Source organism: Natator depressus, chromosome 4, assembly GCF_965152275.1.
Source record: "Natator depressus isolate rNatDep1 chromosome 4, rNatDep2.hap1, whole genome shotgun sequence".
Classification (NCBI taxonomy): domain Eukaryota; kingdom Metazoa; phylum Chordata; order Testudines; family Cheloniidae; genus Natator; species Natator depressus.
The window spans coordinates 36,320,999-36,342,637 of NC_134237.1; the positions used below are offsets into that span (position 1 = coordinate 36,320,999).

Consider the following 21,639-nt stretch of genomic DNA (forward strand, 5'->3'; position numbering starts at 1 on the left):
TTCAAATATAAACTCTAGCAGTATAAATATTATTATTAGTAGTCACAATAACGAGAATAATACCTAGCTCTTATATAGCACTTTTCATCAGTAGATCTCACAGTGCTTTACAAAAGAGGTCAATAGCATTATCATCAACATTATTAGCAACTTTCTGAACATTTTACCTATGATATGTTTTACAGAGTGATGTGTATATGCTCTAGTACACGGGTCGGCAACCTATGGCATGCGTGCCAAAGACGGCACGTGAGCCCTGGGCCAGTCTTAAGCAAATGTTATAACACATACCAAATGATATGATGAAGATCCACTCTCCATGTTTGGAAATTACAGATTTACAATCTTGTAATGATATGTATATATGTGGTTGAGAAAAACGTAAGTCTAATAAACACATTAATGATTTCCCCAGTTGCCCATCAATACTATTTTCCCCTTCTGATCTGCTGCAAATCAGGGAATATAATTTGATTTCATTCCAATTTAATATTTTAAATAAAAAATACCCAAAAGATTTTAACAGCTCCACAAACACAATTTATATTTCTCGTTCTGAAGTTTTGATTTTATTTAGGCGATTATAGGGTAATGAGAAAAACAACATTGCGGGTTGGGTGGAAAGTTTCAAATAGTTAATCTCAGTGGCTGTAATTTGCAACCTACCTAAATCTCAATTTTTTCTGTTTTGTAATTGAATAGTATCTTGTGATACATGTCCAGTAGCTTTAAGAAGAGCCTAATAAATTCATTGTTAATTAGGATTTGAATCCAGATCTCTAGAGGTGAAAATCTAGTTTATTAATCTGCTGCTTTGCTGAACTCCCTTATGTGCTCTGGTATTGGTTAAGCTGTAGCAAGTAACTCAATATCTGTTTGTAGGGTGACAAGACATCTCTGGCTAGAAAGATCGCTCTTTTGCTGCCATTGCATCCCTACTGCTTAATATGAAGGGCACCTTTTTATCCATGGTTTCACTTCTTGCTGGCTAGATTTAAAAAATAAACAAAAAAATTAATGTGTTTGAAGAGTGAATATGAGTGGATAGAAGGTAATAGTATTAATATTAACAGTGCTTTCCCTGGTTTGGCTGCTGGTAATATTTACAAGCAGGCCACTTTTAGTTCATGAAAGACACTTCTTTTTTTGCCCTATCGACTTCTCTGGGGGGTTTTACCTGAAGTGTAAGAACAGGATCTAAAGTCCAGATTTTGCAAGATGCTCTACGGAGCTGGACCTCTGTGATATGGAAAGCCGCACTGATTTCAGTGGGGCTCTATACAGGTGAAAGGGGCCTGTGTGGATCAAGCTGTAAGTCTGGAGGTTGAGTTTGATTTCAAGTGGATTGAAGAACAGTGAAATTGTTATTGCAATTCTAGCTCTTGCTTTATCAGTTTGGGGAGGGGGAGAGGTGTGGAGTAATGTTTTTGTTTGTTTGTTTTTTATAATTTCAAAAAGTCATTGTTTTTAGCATGTTGTTATAAAGGAAATGTATTCAGAAATCCAGGAATTCTTCTGGTCTACAGAAAAAATGTGTTCATCTACAGGTCATCTATGCTTGTGCTTAGTTTGCTTTAGCAGACCATTAAGACCTTCACATTTTCTTCCATTTGAAAGTTCGCATGTAGTTCATTTACTTTATGTGCAGTTGTTAGAACGGGTTTAATGTTTAACCTTTTGATTTTTGCAATATTTAACTTTCTCTTTCCGCACCCCCTTATGCAAGCCACTTAGTTATAAGTACTACTCTAAGTTTAAAAAAACCTATTGGTTTCTTGCTTCCTTTTGGCTGCGGGCAGTAAGCGTTTAAATTCAATGCTAGGTTTCTGAATAACTTTAATTTAAAAAAAAACTATCAATCTTCTGGTTTACAGGGATATTGACAATCTGTTTAGGCTCACAAATTTTCCTTATTTTATTGAAAGGAAATTCTCGAAAAAATCTTGGAAAGAAATCTTTTATTTTAAATAATTATAAAAATTAATTTGAAGAAAAATGTGTGTGCTTTCATGGAGTCTTTTAATTAAGAGCAGAAATATCGGTGACTTGTTTGCGGTTTTTTGTTTTGCCTATTTTCTGCTGTATTCAGCAACCTGGCATAACAGCCTGTTGACATTTAGATCAAATCTGCTTTGTTGGTTAGATAAATTAACTTTTGAGAAAGAGGCATAGGCTAATGGCCTGAGGATGATAGGGTTGCCAGGCATCTGGTTTTCGACTGGAATGCCTGGTCGAAAAGGAATCCTGGTAGTTCCAGTCACCACAGCTAACCGAGCCACTAAAAATCTGATTGGCCGCAGTGGCTGGCATCGTGTGGCTCCTGGAAGTGACCAGCCTGTCCCTCCAGCTCCTAGGTGCTGGTCAGCCCACAGCACAGGCACCGCACTGAACGCCAGCTCTACAGCTCGCATTGGCTGGGAACCGGAGCCAATGGGAGCTGTGGGAGTGGCACCTGTGGACGGGGACAGCGTGCGGAGCCCTCTGCGCCTAGGAAATAGAGGGAAATGCCGTCCACTTCCGGGAGCCACCTGAGGTAAGCGCCGACTGGAGCCCGCACCCCAACCCCGCACTCTAAACCCCTCTGCCCAAGCCAAGAGCCACCTCCTGCACCCCAAACCCCTCATTCCTGGCCCTACTCCAGAGCTCACACTCCAGCTGGAGCCCTCAAACCCCCGCACCCCACCCGCTTGCCCCAGCCCAGAGCCACACTCCAAACTCCTTGGCCCGACCCCCCCCAGTCCAGAGCCCCCTCCTGCACCTCAAACCAGTCATCCCCACCCCAGAGCCTGCAACCCCAGCTGGAGCCCTCACCCCCTACTGCACCTCAACCCCCTGCTCCAGCCCGGTGAAAATGAGTGAGTGAGCGAAGGTGGGGAGAGAGCGTGCGTCGGAGGGAGGGGAAATGGAGTGAGTGGGCGTGGGGCCTCAGAGAACGGGCAGGGCAAGAGTGTTTGGTTTTCTGAAATCAGAAAGTTGGCAACCCTAGAGTTGGCGCTAGAAGCTCCTAGATTCTGTTTCTAATTCTACTACTGACTAGCTAACTTTGAACATGTCCTGATGGAACCTCTGCAGCAAACACAACTACGATTAGCCCTTGGGCTACTGTAAGTTACATCAGAGGATAGAATTCTGCCTTCATGTACACCTGTGGAACCCCAGTGTCTATCCTTAGGACCTGGCCCTGACAGATACTGAACATCTCCTGTTAGGTGCTGAAACCCCTCAAAGACTCCCATCAAAGTCAACGGGTATCGAGGGCTCTGAGGAACTTGCTGGAAATGCCCAGCATGTTCCAAAACTGGTTTCTCATGGAACACTAATGATACAAATAGCTTGAAGAGAAGCAGCATGATCTAATGGATTAAGCATGGGACAAAAAGCTGGGTTTAACTCAGTCTTATCAATGGTTTGTTTTGTTGCCTTAAATAAATCACTTAACCCCCTCTGTCTCAACTTCTCCCATCTGTAAAATGGGAATAATAATATTTAATAGTGATGTTGCGAGGATTGATTAGTATGCAAACTGCTAAGTGTTATTACATGTCTTGGGGCAGCTCCTTAGCTGTGCCAGAGTGTAATCCTTTCAAGTCCCCTAATCCTGAGCTGGCTATGGACTGAAATGGCCTCTATTGTAATTTAGGGAAGCCAAGAGCTGATATTAGTAGTGTTTGCTGTAACAGTCTTCTTGGGACATCTGTGCTCTCAGAGGATCAGGCAGAGCCCTTTGTGATCTGACATGGTTCTGGTACACTCTGTGCTACCTGAGGATTCCCCTCTGTTGGGGGAAATCATCACCAACCTCAGTAAGGCATCTCTCTGAGATCAAGACTATAGCCCTTTATGTCTAATATTAATGTTTCTGTTAGGGATTATGTATGTATTGTTGTTAGCATACAAAACTCATCAATTGCAACGGCAGTTTTTGTAATACATTTTGAAACATTGTATAGGTGCTGAAAAGAAGCATTACACTAATAGTAAAAGTATTGTGTTTCTTCTGCTTTAGTATTGACTGGATTATGGTTTCAAAGGAGGAATATCGTGTCATTGCTGCAATATTAATGTGTATTGCTCAAAAATGTGAATGAGCAACCTGTGGACATTTATTACGTTTTATTTTATTTTTCATTGATTCTTTTTATGCTGCAAAAGAAATATAACACTATTTGTAGTAAACAAAACATTATAAGAATTAAGGTACTCTACACTGCATATATTAATACTGCAGTTTCATTGAGGAGTTCTGGTGACATTGTGTTACCATAACCCTCAGATGGAATTACAGCCTTAATTTATGTAGCTTTTGGGGGTACGTACGTAATGTAATACATGGAAAAATATTCCCTTTGGCTACGTAGTGTACTTACCTCTTCACCGAGATTAGAGGGGATCTCTTTAGAACACTCCTACCTTGTACCAGCCCTTCAGCTTTTGTTACATTTCTTTTGTATTGATGTTAAGAATGTAAATACCTGTTTATTTCTCAACAAGAATAGTATGCTGTCATGTATTATGTGTAATATCATATTTGTTAACCGAGGTTGTAATTTATTACTATAAGAATGTTTATAGCCTGAGGAGATGTAGTTGCTAAATGTTTATAATAATTTTATTAGATGCAGTTCAGTTAATCACTGATTTTATTATTGGCTATTTTATGGAAGAATTGATTAATAGATTTCTAGATTCCAAGACCAGAAGGGACCATTGTGGTCATCTAGTCTGATCTCCTGTATATCACAGGCCACAGAACTTCCCCTCCCACCCAAAATTCCTAGAGCAGATATTTTTAGAAAAAATCATCCAATCTTGGTTTTAAAATCATCAGTGATGGAGAATCCACCATGACCCTTGGTAAATTGTTCCAAGGGTTAATTATCCTCTCTGTTAAAAATTTTAGCCCTATTTCCTATCTGAATTTGTCTGTGTTCAGCTTCCAGCCCTCGCATCATGTTAAATCTTTCTCTGCTAGACTGAAGACTCTATTATTAAATATTTGTACTTACAGACTGTAATCAAGTTACCCCTTAATCTTCTCTTTGTTAAACTATATAGATTGATCTCCTTGAGTCCACCCCTATAAGACAGGTGTTCTAATCCTTTATTCATTCTTGTGGCCCTTCTCTGAATCCTCTCTAATTTATCAGCATCCTTTTTGAATTGTGGACAACAGACCTAGACACAGTGCAATTGCAAGACCAGGGTAGGCACATGTACCCATTCCTAAACTACATCTTTGTCCTGGATTGCACCTGAGCAGCCACAAAAGTTTTGACATATCTGTCTGTTCACACTGCAATTACATAGGTTTATCATCAGCACTGACAAACACAACCTCTCTTATACAGTCATATGCTGATCTTGCAGTTAACAGAGGACATAGTAACCCTGTCAGCGGAGTGATTCTTTGAGATTCAATCAGTGATCTCCCAAGTGATATCCAGTACCTTCTGCAGACCTTGGTATTATTTTTAGTCAAGATTGGGGCTCCAGAGAAAGTGAAATAATTCCTAGTGTGATAAGCAGAGAAACTGAGGTTGAAAGAAGAGATTCCTCTTCCTGTAGCCCAAAATATTGCAGATTTATTCACAAGCAGAATTTGTGTGCAGCTGTTTATAGAAGATCAGCTAATGACATGTTTAACAACTCAGTTTGTGCAGGCAAATTCACATTTGCAAGCATATGTAAAGGTGCTGTATGTCAGCTTTTAACAAAAACAAATAGTTTCTTTCAGTTTATGTATATTATACATTTTGAAAAATGTTATCTGTTTATCTCCAGAGGAACAAAAAGGCAATGTGAGCACCACATTTGAATTAGATTGACTTTGACTCACCTTTGTGTGTGTAGCTTATTTAGTTAGTGTTATTGTGTTTGCATAAAATTGGAAGAAAAAGCTGAAATATAAGACAACATCCAAAAAACATTTTAAAATACCTGAATTGTTCCTCTTTTCAGCACCAACAGTCATAATACTTGTATGTAAATAGCTGCTGGTATATCTGATTTCAAAGTGATACTCTGAAGTATTTTTAAAGTTTTTAAATAAAATACTAACATTGTTTAGAAGCTTGCAAATATAACTGTAGTCTTTGCTGATTTTGACGTGTATAGTGGGATTTAAAGGTACTCTCTGAGACCAAAGGAAGCTAATGGAGCTTTTTCAAAACATGGATTAAAAATGATCCAGTTTAAATGGTTTTTAAAAAGTTTGCCTGGACATTATGGACTTGGGCAGATCTAGTTTCAAACTGTGTTTTAAAAATTGTTCTCGACTATAGACATGGGGCCAGCTAACTAGCTGGTGTAACTTGGTGTAGTTCTATAAAGTCAGTGAAATTACACCAATGTACACCAGCTGATCAAAAGGCAAACTGTATTCAATACGGGTTAGCAGGAACTGTTGACAAATCTTTTTGTAAAGTGGTTCCACTAATTCAGTTTAAAACCCAGTGCAGATGGAACTTTCACTTTTTCCATGAAGCATAAAACTACATCTAAACAATTTTTTGCAGAATTCAGTCATTTATTCACTTTGTTGCTTCTATACCAGAACCAATGATATTTTAAACAGTGCTGGGAATAGGTTTTTCTAGTAAATTTCTATTTGTTGTTCTAGCTGGAAGGTGGTGTAGCAGCAATGTGCAAAATGTTCTAGATCTTATAGTACATAAACAGAGTTTAAAATTTCTAGATGACAGATTGGTGGACAGTTAAATCAAATGGGAACATTTTAAAAAGAGCTCAAACTCAAGGCATAAAACTGACAATCGTCTGCGTATCACTGTCTTCCTGGGAAGCAGAGAGCAGGTCTCAGTATTTATTTAATCTGTGGAGCCAAGGTCGCATAGGAAGGAAAAATGCTAACAAGCTGCTTGTTATGGTTTACATTACTAGATGGTGTGGAAAGTGTATTTGTTTCTTCAAGCTAAAAGCAAGCAAGAGGAAAAGATAAGTGCCTTAAATTTCCATTCTAGAAGCAGTTACTGCAATTTACTCACTTTTTTTTACATTTGTTTCTGTAATTGAATATTAGAAAAAAATTCTTGTGTTCTTTGCTGGTGATAAATATAGTGCGAGGCTCTTTTCCTCTCAAGGAAAACCTAAATCAATGGCAGATGCATCCATGAGGTAATATTGGACACAAAGGCTACATGGGTAGCAGTACAAAGCTTAGATTCCACCTAAATCTTCAAGGCAGTGTTTAAATCGGAATTAAGTAGTGCATAGGCCTTGTGCTAGTCTTCTGACTTTGTTGGAAATTACTTGGTGCTCACAACTTTTGAAAATCAGGCCACTTATTTAGGTGTGAGAAGGGACAACTGGGGTACCTTTCTTGATGCACAACATCATATTTTAGTGACCCAAAGGCATTGCTAGCTCATTTGTGGACCTGTATAACATTAAAAAACAAATTAGCCTAAGTTAAGGGAATTATAAGAACATAAGAATGGCCCTACTGGGTCAGACGAAAGGTCCATCTAGCCCAGTATCCTGTCTTCTGACAATGGCCAATGCCAGGTGCCCCAGAGGGAATGAACAGAACAGGTAATCATCAAGTGATACATCTGTCACCTATTCCCAGCTTCTGACAAACAGAGGCTAGGGACACCATCCCTGCCCATCTTGGCTAATAGCCATTGATGGACCTATCCTCCATGAACTTATCTAGTTCTTTTTTGAAGCCTGTTATTGTCTTTCCCTTCACAATATCTTTTGCCAAGGAGTTCCACAGGTTGACTGTGCCTTGTGTGAAAAAATACTTCCTTTTGTTTGTTTTAAACCTGCTGCCTATTAATTTCATTTGGTGACCCCTAGTTCTTGTGTTATGAGAAGGAGTAAATAACACTTCTTTATTTACTTTCGCCACACCACTCATAATTTTATAGACCTCTATCATATCCCCCCTTAGGTTTCTCTTTTCCAAGTTGAAAACTCCCAGGCTTATTAATCTCTCCTGATGACAGCCATTCCCTACCCTTAATCATTGTGTTGCCCTTTTCTGAACCTTTTCCAATTCCAATATATCTTTTTTGAGACGGGGTAACCACATCTGCATGCAGTATTCAAGATGTGGGCGTACCATGGATTTATATAGAGGCAATATGATATTTTCTGTCTATTATCTATCCCTTTCTTCATGATTCCCGACATTCTGTTCGCTTTTTTGGCCGCCACTGCACATTGAGTGGATGTTTTCAGAGAACTACTCACAATGACTCCAAGATCTCTTTTTTGGGTGGTAACAGCCAATTTAGATCTCATCATTTTATATGTATAGTTGGGATTATGTTTTCCAATGTGCATTACTTTGCTTTTATCAACATTGAATTTCATCTGCCATTTTGTTGCCCAGTCACCAAGTTTTGTGAGATTCTTTTTGTAGTTCTTCACAGTTTGCTTGGGTCTTAACTATCTTGAATAGTTGTGTATCATCTGCAAATTTTGCCACCTCACTGTTAACCCCTTTTCCATATCATTTATGAATATGTTGAATAGGACTGGTCCGAGTACAGACCTCTGGGGGACACCACTATTTACCTCTCTCCATTCTGAAAACTGACCATTTATTCCTACCCTTTGTTTCTTATCTTTTAACCAGTTACCAATCCATAAGAGGACCTTCCGTCTTATCCCATGACAGCTTACTTTGCTTAAGAGCCTTTGTGATGGACCGTGTCAAAGGCTTTCTGAAAATCTAAGTACACTATATCCACTGGATCCCACTTGTCCACATGCTTGTTGACCCCCTCAAAGAATTCTAGTAGATTGATGAGGCATGATTTCCCTTTACAGAAACCATGTTGATCTTTCCCCAACAAATTATGGTCATCTGCGTGTCTAACAATTTTGTTGTTTACCGTCATTTCAACCAGTTTACCTGGTACTGAAGTCAGGCTTATTGGCCCGTAATTGCCGAGATCATCTCTAGAGCGGTTTTAAAACTTGGCGTCACATTAGCTGTCCTCCAGTCATTTGGTACAAAAGCTAATTTAAATGATAGGTTACAGACTACAGTTGTTAGTTCTTCAATTTCACATTTGAGTTTCTTCAGAACTCTAGGTGAATAACATCTGGTCCTGGTGACTTATTACTTATTAGTTTATCAATTTGTTCCAAAACCTCCTCTAATGACACTCAATCTGGGACAGTTCTTCCGATTTGTCACCTAAAAAGAATGGCTCAGGTTTGGGAATCTCCCTTACATCCTCAGACGTGAAGACTGATGCAAAGAATTCATTTAGTTTCTCTGCAATGGCCTTATCGTCCTTGAGAGCGCATTTGGCATCTCGATCGTCCAGTGAATAATATTACTCACTGTTAAGCATTCAAAAGCCTTCTGCTAATAGAGGATCAAATGAGTGGAGTGGCACACTTTCTGTCCTTCCCCCTTTGTGACACCTTCTCTCTCCAGGGCCGGATTAACTTTTTGTGGGCCCGGCGCCAAACATATTTGTGGGAATGAAGGGGCCAGGGGCAAGAGCAAAGTGGGAAGGATGGATTTGATTTAAATCATGATTTAAATCACCAGTCAGGAAGACTCGATTTAATCATGGCTTTCTACATAAAAGTGCATTCTTGTTGGTTGTTATAACCTTAATACATATTCTTCACAACTCAGAGATAGATGTAGGTTTCATTTTTAGAATGAAAACACTATACATATTTAAACAGTGATTTATTTGGAGAACTTTTCAGATGAGTTTGTTTGGTTATTTCATTTACCAAAGGTAATTAAAGCAGATATTTATGAAGTCATTGGGAGGTGAACTATCTCCAATTCAACAGGTTAATCATTAATATTTGGAGAATTTTCGTGCCATGCTGTATTAGGAGGAGAACATCACCAAACAGACATTTAAATTGTTTTATTTAACTAAAACAACAACATTAAGTACTCTGGATTTTTTTTCTTCAACAGCAAACATATAATATTTTAACAAAAAAGCCTATGTCCCTCGCTTCTCACATTTATCTCCAGACTTCTTCTCCTTGTCCAGATCTATTCCACCCCCAAAATCTTCTATTCATTGAATTTTTAGAAACTTTTCACTTTTAGAGAAAGGTAAGGGATTGACAAATTTGCAGAGGGACAATAGAGTTGAGGTCTGTTATTTCTCACCTCTATATATTATTTATTTATGTTAAAAAATTTTTGCTGTTAACAAGCATGTTACCTCTGGAGACACAAATCCACAGTGTCAGAACTATAAAATGAAGCATCTCTGATGGTATCTTCTGGACTGAGCACTGAGTCCCATTGGGTAGATAGAAAGATTAACCTAAATAATCTATACAGAAGCCTGTGGAACCCCATAAAATTGGGTCCCTAATCCATGAACTATTAGAACTCATTTACAAAACTTTTCTTAAACATTACATGAATATATTGTCTCATACTATAGAATTAGAATTTATAATCCCTATTCCATGATGAGATATAATGTATCTTAATTAAAACTATGTTTAGATAGGTTTTTTCCCTCAAAAAGCATTTTATCAAAAAAATCTGATTTTTTTTTTAAATCCCTGATTTTTATCCACCCTGACAGCGAGGCATGGTGGGGGGGAAGGATTGGTCCCCAGCTGGAGCGAGGCTGGGGCCAGGGGCAAGATGAGCACAGTGGGGCATCGGGGGGAGGATTAGTCCCTGCTGACTGGAGGAAGGCAGGGGCTGGGGGCAAAAGCACAGCGGGCCAGGAGCTAGAGTTGGTCCCTGGAGCAGGGAGAGGCTGGGGCTAAACTGCAAGCACAGCAGGGCTGGGGAGGGGGTAAACAAGATCCCCCCCCCAGCCCATGCCCACACAGCGGGTACCTACCTTCTCCCTGGTTCTAGCCCATTCTTTTTGTCTCTCTCTGCACTGAGCTGCCCCTCCTCCAGTGTGACGAAGTGGGACTCTTCTTAATGTTTTCTCTGCTTGCAAAGTATAACTTTCAAAGGCTCAGAATTCAGTCATATCAAAATCAGTTTTGCTGCAACACTCACAGGTACTTCTGTTTCAGAGAGGGCTATTGTTTGGACTATAACATTGTTAAAAGATAACATTAATATATGTATGGAAAGTTTGTATGTGAGTTTTCATATTCTCCACCTACTGAGAAAACCTTGAACCATTTTTGTCTCAAACTTAAAAACTAAAAAATATAAAGTCAGCTTCAGCAGAGGTCAGGCCTGGAAAATGCAGGAGAAAGTTTTTGAAGGCTATGGGCAACTGTGACAACAAGAGCTTACAATGGAAATACACAAAAGGCATTGTTGCTCTCATGGTAATGAGTGCACATCTCAAAACGTGCCATCACAATTGTTGGAATTCTCAACTGAGAGAGTCAGGAGTGCATTGGCAGAGATGGTGCTTCTAGATACAGGGTTGAGGCATGTTGGTGGGGAAGGTTGTAGTGCTACTACACAAGCTGTGCCTCTTACGTAGATAAACAGAGGAGTTTAGCCTCTAGATCTTTGAATCCTTTATGAATATTAAATTCACCTAAAATACTTAAATGAATTGGCTGCAGGCATGCTAGTGCTCCAAAACCTCAGACAATCTGGGTTACAGAGGACACTAAGTTCTTGTTTCCCTTTGCTGTTGGATACCATGTATAATTCAGAAGCCATGCACACAGTATCTTGCAGGAGGGTACCAGCTGCATTGTCCGCATCAGCATTCCTGCCATATAATACAGGAGCTGTATCAATATCAGAAGAAATTGCTTGCCCACCTGTATAACCAGATGGAAGGGGAAAAGAGAGAGAGAAAAAAATTAAAGCCTAACAAGAAACTAAACACAATACCTGAATCTTTTAAACTAAGTAGCTATCTTGTTCCCAGTGAATGCTACTAAAAAGACTTTGGGATAAAATGATACTAAAGGTTATCATGGCAAACACTTGAAAATGTAATCATGTAATGTTTGTTTATCAAATTCTAAACAAGTAGGATTGAAATCTGTTGAAATAATTTTTTTCTTTTATCATTTCAGCTATGAAGTCTTACACTCCAGTTTTCATTCTCCTGTGGGGCGCTGTCGGGATAGCAAGGGCTGCCAAAGTCGTTGTTGTGCCGCCAATTATGTTCGAAAGCCATCTATATATTTTCAAGGCCCTGGCCTCAGCCTTGCATGAGCAAGGTCACCAGACAGTGTTCCTCCTCTCTGAGGGCAGACACATCCCTCCATCTGATCACTATAGACTCCAACGTTACCCAGGGATCTTTAACAGCAGCACCTCGGATGATTTTCTTCAGTCCAAAATGAGGCGTATTTTCTCTGGAAGACTGACAGCACTGGAACTGTTTGACATCCTGGATCATTATTCTAAGAACTGTGACATGATTGTGGGCAACCAGAACCTAATGCATGTCTTGAAACAGGAAAAATTTGACCTGTTGCTGGTGGATCCTAATGAGATGTGTGGGTTTGTTATAGCTCACCTTTTAGGTGTTAAATATGCTGTTTTTTCCACTGGCCTTTGGTATCCAGCAGAAGTAGGTGCTCCGGCTCCTTTATCTTACGTTCCAGAATTTAACTCACTTCTCACAGATCATATGAACCTTCTAGAGAGGATTAAAAACACTGTTATTTATCTGGTTTCAAGATTTGGAGTCAATTTTTTGGTTCTGCCGAAATATGAAAGGATAATGCAGAAACACAAGGTGGTGCCAGAGCGGTCGATGTATGATTTGGTTCATGAGTCCAGCCTGTGGATGCTGTGTACAGATATAGCACTAGAGTTTCCAAGACCCACGCTACCAAATGTTGTTTATGTGGGAGGAATCCTCACCAAACCGGCCAATCCTCTACCAGAAGTAAGGTTTGCTGAGCTTTATGGTCATTTTTGTAATATCTGGATTAGTCTTATTTCTTAATCAATTTGAAATGTATTTAAGTTAAATGGTGACCTAATATCTTAAAATTTTAAAACTTGTTTTTGTTGTTGAGTTAAATACACAATAACAGTAATTGGAAATACTTTGTAGCTAGAAACTCTGAGCATAAAAGCTGTTCTTTCATGTAGATGTTCTCCACTTCTCTTATGCTTGTTCCTGCTTTGAAGTAGATGATTCATGATCCAGCAGAGGGACCACAATGTGTGATAGCTTGGCTGTTAGAAACTGAAGTCCTAACTGATTGAAATGAATGTAGCAGAGAGATAAATGTGATCAGATGGACAATTTTACACACAGAGATTTCATTAATATCCTACCTCATCTTATTCCCAATTTCATGATGCTGGTATGTCATCTATTATACATTATTCTGTTAGCTAGGGGAATAGAGGATGTCCTGTTTTTTTTTTAATATATATATATAAGGTATGGATCAGAAAATTTGGTAACATGACAGAACAGCTAACCAAACAAGTGAGAACTAGTGACAGAGTAAAAGTTTAAAGTCTGAATAAAATAAAATACAGCCACAAAACACAGTAAAACTAAACTTCGTACAGAAACAGTGCCAGTGCTAGAGCCAGTATCATTTTTAGCAAACTGGCCACAGAGACCTGAGAGTTCATAATTAAATTTAATTACTTGAGTGCATCATGTGCTCTTGACACATGATATCTAGGAATGTCTCTGTTTAGTAACAGGTTTCAGAGTAACAGCCGTGTTAGTCTGTATTCGCAAAAAGAAAAGGAGTACTTGTGGCACCTTAGAGACTAACCAATTTATTTGAGCATAAGCTTTCGTGAGCTACAGCTCTCTTCATCGGATGCATACTGTGGAAACTGCAGAAGACATTATATACACAGAGACCATGAAACAATACCTCCTCCCACCCCACTCTCCTGCTGGTAATAGCTGGTGATAAGCTATTACCAGCAGGAGAGTGGGGTGGGAGGAGGTATTGTTTCATGGTCTCTGTGTATATAATGTCTTCTGCAGTTTCCACAGTATGCATCCGATGAAGAGAGCTGTAGCTCACGAAAGCTTATGCTCAAATAAATTGGTTAGTCTCTAAGGTGCCACAAGTACTCCTTTTCTTTCTGTTTAGTAACACCAGGATGACTGAAAGGCAGAACAAAACTTTTCAACAAGCTGTTGTTTATATAATGATTTACATATGCATTGTCACCTGTGGTTCAGTTAGTGGATTATGCTGGCTAGCCTGGAGAGAATATTGGACATCTGGAAGGATACAGAATTGCGGTAGAGGAATTTAATGTTCCTGTTACCACCCTCAGTTGCTTCTCCCATGGAACTAGTATATGGAAAGATGGGACTACAGCACAGGAAATTTGGTCAGGATTTCTAGATTGAAAACAGAGCCTTATATAATGGTTTCTGTTGATAAGATTCTGTGTAATAGCCCTGCATAAAACAAACTATAATTTATGGATATTGTGAAAACTAATGAAATAATCCTTTATATTTTTATTATTGCTTTGAAGTTCATATATGTAAACTATTTTAACATTTCACATGATTGATTTAAAGAGTTATTTTGAACTCCATTAGTAATTATTAATGTATTCAAAGATTGAGAGAGTGAGAGAAAAAGTAAGACTCCAGCACCTCTTTGGATTCACAAGATAGGCAACCAACTGAAAATAGGGAAAGTCTCTTTGATGCCTCAGCATACGTTTTTGCAAAACATCTATCTTAAGAACTTGGATACCTAAATTAGAGGTCTAGATCCTCTGTTGCAACTGAGATACATTCAGAGCAAAAACATAAAGGCCGGGGGCAGAGGTAGCTCTACTCCAGTGACGAGGCTGGTTTCTAGCATAATTTACAGTAGCTTCAAAGCTTCTGTAAAGTATGCACAGATGCCCATAACTCCAAGGAACCAGGCAGGCACCTGCGGAGTTATTGGATATAGGAACTTCCTGGCAATTTCTCCTAGAATGAACTTTTACATGGGATGTTGGGAGGGTAGTGGTGTAGAGCTGCTACTTTGGATTTGTGCCACCTGTGATTCCTGAGGAATCCTCCAGGAGTCACTTATCATATGTCAGCTTCTCAGTGGCTCTGAGGCATTAGAGTGGTCCTGAGAGTTGGAGTCAGGATCCCAATAAGGGCAGTTCGGGGCAAGGGCAAACCTGAGGCTGGAAGTAGCAGTGGAGTTCATTGTCAGGTCCAGGCCAGGGCCAATACTAAGGGTCTGACTCTGAGTCAGGTTTCAGGGTCCAAGTCAGGAGATGAAGTCCAAATCAAGCCAGGAATTCAAGAGCAAGGAACTGTCATGGAAGCCCCAGAGATCCACACTGTAGCCTGGACAGTTCCTGGGATGCTCCTTAGGTTTATATCTGGCAGGGAGCCAATCAGGAGCCATGGGGCTGCTGTCTGTCAAATTATTGAGGTGGAACTGCCCATGGGCTGTGTCCTCAGTGGGTCATGGGAAGTGGCATGCAAACTAGTTACGGCTGCTGCTGGGTGGTAGCCTAGAGATGTCAGCTGCTTGGTAGCACTACAGGTGTGGCTTCTAGACCTGTGGGCCTTATAGTTGGGTCCAGTGTCCAAATTTGTGTTCTTAAAATAGGCACTTATTTACCCCCTCAAATACCACTTTTAATGTTCAAGTGTCGATCCTAATTTAGACATATACATTTTAACATTAGTTGCACAGCTGCAGGAAATTCAGTTGACAAGGTTTGTTTTATTAATAGTGGAAAGGTTGTATAGCGAAACCAACTCATGTGTGATCTGTTATATTGGGAGCACTAAATTGTGAGCTCGGAACTTCATGCAGCAAAGAATAATACATGTGCATTACAGTCCTGATCATGTTATCTCACAGCCTCTGTGCTGCTCAGAGATACAGGAGGCCTACAGAAACAGACCATTTATCTATCTGGATGTTACAGAATTCAACTGTCTGATGTTGAACCAGTCGTCAGTTAGAAAAATGGGCATGTTTGCATGCAATATTGGAAGGGAGGGAAAAGGAGAGTTGTGAAGCTTATTTAATTTGGCCAGAATTTTGAGATTTGTGTGCCTAAAGGCAGCTATAGGCTTAATGTTGCAACATAAGTAATGTGGGCTTCATTGGCATATTTAATAGACCTAGGATAATCCTCTTGCCCCCTACAGGCATTGTGTCTAAGTCAATACAATTGAGTTGCTCCTATCCCACTGTGTGCAATAATGGTTTAAAACTGAATGAATGGCCAGCTTGCAACATGTAAAAAGGTGACTCAGTGCCCAAAATTGGGTACATAAAAACAGCTCTACAAATAGTGTCTGACTGAGGGTGATTGCTAATCGCATATAGAACATCTTAAATGTAGGTCTGGATCCATTTGGTTCTAAAACCAAAGAAAAATATTAAGTCTATGCAGTGTGCAGTACTTCATTTGCTTGTAAATGTTTCAATTGAATTTATTCAGCTTGAACTTTTTTTGGGGAGGGGGGCATTAGTTATCAGATTTCGTTGACGTGATTTTAATTTCTTTTCCACAATCAGTTGCTGTGCTAAAAGGCATCTTTTGAGTTTGAATTAAATTTGTAATAAAGTCCTAAAGTGTAAGGTTAGAAAGGCCCCTTATGGTCACCTAGTTTGACCTCCAGCACAACACCGGTCATAGAGTTTCATCCAGTAATTCCTGGAGTGAAGCAAACTATTCTTCTCTTCTACATAAGTGAACCCTATTGATTAAGTGAACACTATTGAGTCTAATAACTTGTGGTTGAATTAAATATTTTCTTTTAGAAAGACATCCAGTTTCAGTCTTAAGACTCCAAGTGATGATGAATTCTCATGAGTAATTTGTTATGAGTTATGACCCTCATTGTTAAAAATTGCATCTTATTTCAAATTTGAATTTTTCTAGTTTCAACTTGAAGCCATTTCATTTGTTAATGCCTCTCTCGGCTGGCTTAATAATATCAGCTATCTTCTGACTGAGTAGGTACTTGCAGACTATGATCAAGTTTGCCTCCTTATTTCCTTAGATAAACTGAATAGATTATCATATTCTATTGTGAGGTATATTTTTCAGTCCTCAAATAATTTTTGTAGCTCTTCTCTAAAACACGCTCCAGTTTTTAACATGTTTTTCCAAGTGTGGACACCAGAGTAATACACAGTATTTTACTAGTGATAATCTTTTAATACATACGTTAAATGCTTTCCACAAGGCCTGCTGGGATTCTTTCCTCATTTTCATATATCTACATGGATAAAACAAATGCTTTCTTTTTAAAAAAATCTCTAGGTAGGTCCAGTATCTAGTCTTTTACATCCCACACTTCTGGCCAGAGAAACACAAGTGCACTGATCTGAGACAAACATAACCCTACCTTAGAACAAAAATGTTTTAAAATTGTTTCAGCCTTAATGTAAATAAAACATAATCTAGATGAGGAGGTATGCATTTTGGCATTTACAATGTGGGTTTAGCAGACTCCAAAAAACAGCTAAATTTTGTTCAATGAGGATAAAATTGAAGCTTTAGAAATTTTTTTCTTTGGAAAGTGAGGTGAGATTTTTTTCAAATTTGGATTTTCAGACAGAAGTAAAGATTTCCCCAAGAAATAATTTGTTATTCATAAGATGTGATTGATTGGTAGATAATATGATGGGAAACTGAGAAATTCATGAGGAAGAGCATATATATATTACCAGATGCACTAGAAATCAAGAGATAATGTGCTTTCTGATCTGCAGTGACTGAAGTAACCACAAAGCATAAATATGATATTGCCAACCTAAAATGTTCAAAAACCATGAGTTGGACTCCTCAAAATCATGAAACTAGCTTAAAATAATGAGGGGGGTCATTTTAATTGTACATTTCAGGTTCTTTTTGATTGGCTTCTGGTACATTTGGGTCACATTTTCAAGTTTTATTCTGCAACCATAAGGACTAAAAAAATTACTATTTTTTAAAAGAAAGCTGGTATTCCATGACTTCAGGAACAGGAGCATTAAGGCAAACATCAAATATGACAAAACTGATAATAAAATAGTGAGAGCTGGAAACACTATAATAAATCTATGAGTAGTATAGGATGTAGCAAATACTTATTGTATTCATATATATTTAGTTTTGTGAACTAAAGCAATATTCATCTTCCCTTTCTTGAGTTTTGTTGGGCAGTTAATATTTCATGTATAGAATATTAAAGAATGCAAAAGCAACACAAAGTTGGGAGGTTGCGTTTTCCTTAATGTGCGTGTTTAATATTCTCTTATCTAAATAGATTCTTCTCCATATAATGGCACTGCCTAGAATATGGGCCACAAGTAAATTATTGGGTAATCAATATGCTGCCATTTAATAGTTAGAAAAAAACTAATAAATGTAACAGTGCTTTTAAACTCACAAAAACAATTTACAACCACCTGTGGAGGGGAAAAGGAGTAGACTATTTTTTAAATAGTGAGGGCTAAAGAAAGAACAAAGGTCTAGTCATTAAAGTAATCACAGAAGCATTATTCTTAACTCCACTTGATCTAGCAGTTCATTTTGCACTTGGTCAGGAATTAATATAAACCTTCATTACTTTGGTTCATGTAATTACAGTCCTTGATTTAATGCCAGTGCAATTATCATCTACTAAAAAAATGGCTTTCAAGATAACAAACAAAACGAAAAAAGTTGCATGGAAATCAGAAGTACCAAATGTTTATGAGGTAGCTGAAGTAAAGGAAAAAGCTATATTACATTGTGACTTTGCTAGTTGCTACAAGCCCCATGTGTGGGGCAGCATGTCACTGTATAACCCACACACCTCCAGGATGTGGTGTCTTGTCCCATCTAGTGGCACTGTGACCACTTAGAGAGAGAGTTAAATGAATCTGCTCTACAGCCGTAGCTAACAGCCAGTTGTCTTTTAGGTCATGCGGTAGAGGCTCATGCACTAAGCTCTAGAGGCCCCCAGTTCAATCCTGCCCGCTGCTGACCGGGATCTGTCTGTGTTACAACTGCACTATCCCAAGAGTAACACCGTAAGCCGAGTGTAACTCCAAATCACAATCTACTATCTGATTTTCCCCTTTGTAGCTGGGGGGAGTAGAATCATTGAGGTGTAGAACTGGAAGGAGAACCTCAATAGGTCATCTAGTCCAGTCCCATGCACTCAAGGTAGGACTAAGTAATAACTTGACCATTCCTGAAGGTGTCTGTCTAACCTGTTCTGACAAACCTCCAATGACGGAGATTCCACAACCTCCCTAGGCAATTTGTACCAGTGCTTAACTACACTGACAGTTAGGAAATTTTTCCTAAAGTATAACTTAAACCTCCCATGCTACAATTTAAGCCCGTTGATTCTTGTCCTGTCCTCAGTGGTTAATGAGAACAATTTCCCACCCTTCTCCTTGTAACAACCTTTTATGTACTTGAAAACTGTTATGTCCCCACTCAGTTTTCTCTTCTCCAGACTAAACAAATCCATCTTTTTCAATCTTTCCTCTGTACCTTGATTTAACCCCCTGTCTATCACAATGTCTGTCTCCCCACGTTTTGTCCAGTTCCCACGGGAAACAGAGTAGTAGCTCTGTAGAGGCTGCTTTTCCCCCTCAGCATTACTACCTGCCATATCTTATACTACATTATTGCCCTGTGCAGGAAAGGCCAGTTTGGCCCTCACTGTGCTTAATTTGGTCTTTCATTTTACAAATTATTAATATTAAAGATAGTAATTAAAAATCAATTTGCTGCAATGAAGCTGTGCTCATTTTTACTAGCTAGGGATGTTGGCCAGCATGTATAATAAAGGGTTAAACACTGAGGGCTAGATCTTTCAATCCTCCTTCATGTTGGTGAGCACTTACTGGTACAGCAGTCCCATGGAAGTCAGTGAGACTGCTCATGTAAGTGACTGTTCACCTAGGTCAGTGATTTTTCAATGTGTGGTGCGCGGACCCCTCGGGATCCGCAGACTGTTTCTAAAATTCCCAAAGGGGTACACACCTCTATTGGACATTTTTTAGGGGTCCACAAATGCAAAAAGATTGAAAACCACTGACCTAGGTGAGTGAAAGTTATATGGTCCACCTGTGTGAATTACTATCTTAGAACATATAAGGTGGATCAATGCCCAGTGCATGTATTGACAGCTCCATAAGTAATGCTGAGAGAGTCTGATTAATAGTGGCATTTAAACTATCTTAAATATCGATCTGGATTAATTTGGCTGAAAACAGAAAAATCTATGTCGCACAAAGTATTTCTTTGTAATTGTTGCAAATAGACACTTCAAAGGATTTTCAAACACTTTTCGTCAATTATTATCCATACAAGGATAATTAATATCTGGAGTCCAGAATATAGACTAAAGAAGATGTGCAATAGAGATAGAGTATTATCTGGGTTATACATTCTAAATGGTTCTTCTCCACTTGTGTTGTGTCTTCTTTTAAGTATGTCTAGGAAATATCTAATTTGTAGCTACGTATAGAATACCTTTGCTGCTTTGCAATGTGGAGTGGTTGATTTGAATTTCTGTAAAATATAACCGGTTCTAAACATATTGAATTACAGATGCCCATTTATAAAATCTCCAGTTTGGAGGTTAACCCTTATGTTGTCTATCTTAGGAGTCTCAACAAGCTGATTCTTGATCTCATTCTGTACCATATAAAATTGCTTCATATGCTATTTAGTTCTTTTTTTTTATAATAAACAGGTTGTATAGTGGGAAGAGTCATTCATAAACTTACATTATCACACGTACAATAGAGTATCCTGTTGAGGGCAATGTGAGTAGATTCATTCTTAAATCATCACAGCTAAAGACAGAAAAAAAAAGTCCAGTCATTAAAGACATCACTGAATCAACAGGATCTCTACAGTAATACTCATATAGTGGTTCCATGCTGATAATGATAATACAGTGTGGCAAACTAATAGATAACCTTTTCCCTTCCCCTTTTCTCACTCTCATTCTACTTCTTTCAGGGTGAACTTCTTAAGTTCAATGACATTGGTTAATATTAAATAAAATAAACAATGGAAAATTCTGAATTATGACATTCTTTTAAAACAGACTGTGTTAGCCATTAATCAGTAAGATAAGAGATGTCCTTGAATGAATGTAGGAGTCTAAGTTTACTCCTCTTTAGTATTCTTAGTCAGGTATAAGGACCAATAATTAGAAGTATCAAATTCATACTGAAAGAAAAGGACATTGAGAATGGTCAGGGAGCTTATCTACAGCTAAAGGATCATCATGGATTTCATATATGTTCACTTAAGTGTACAGAGACTGTAGATTATATGGAGAGTGCAGGCTTCTCTCAAGCAGTCCCCAAAATTTAGGTTTTCATATTATTAACATTATGAGATGATCTCTATTAACTAACATATAATCACAAACTACAGTCATATATATCAATATACATCAAAAAAGAAAAAATGAATTACTTAAATATATTTCATTTAACACATAAATTTGCCATTTAATTATATAGCAGCATTAATTTAACACAAAATAATATTTTTAATCTGAGTTTAAATTTTAGAGCTTCAAAGATCCTTAAGGTTCCTGAATCTAAAGTAATATATATAAAACTAGCTGATTTTGAAGTAGCTTTCTTGTTGGGTTGAATGCAGTTATGTGCTGCTGTGAGGGGGAGGAAGAATCCTAGAAAAATGACAAGCTTTTATCCGAGTAAGTAAGATCTCTCATTTCTATTGTAGCTTATAAAACTGATTGCCTATCTTTACATTTCTGAAGGAGGATCACTACATATCAA

At 38.5% G+C, this 21,639-nt stretch overlaps 1 protein-coding gene across 1 annotated transcript in view; it reads left to right on the plus strand.

Annotated features, from left to right (window-relative positions):
- UGT8 (UDP glycosyltransferase 8) overlaps positions 1-21,639 on the plus strand; it is a 74,619-nt gene that overhangs the window by 11,099 nt on the left and 41,881 nt on the right. Inside the window, exon 2 of the mRNA XM_074950014.1 lies at positions 11,980-12,803. Coding sequence (XP_074806115.1) covers positions 11,982-12,803 — 822 coding nt within the window. The 5' untranslated portion in view covers positions 11,980-11,981. The remainder of the gene's footprint in view (positions 1-11,979; positions 12,804-21,639) is intronic.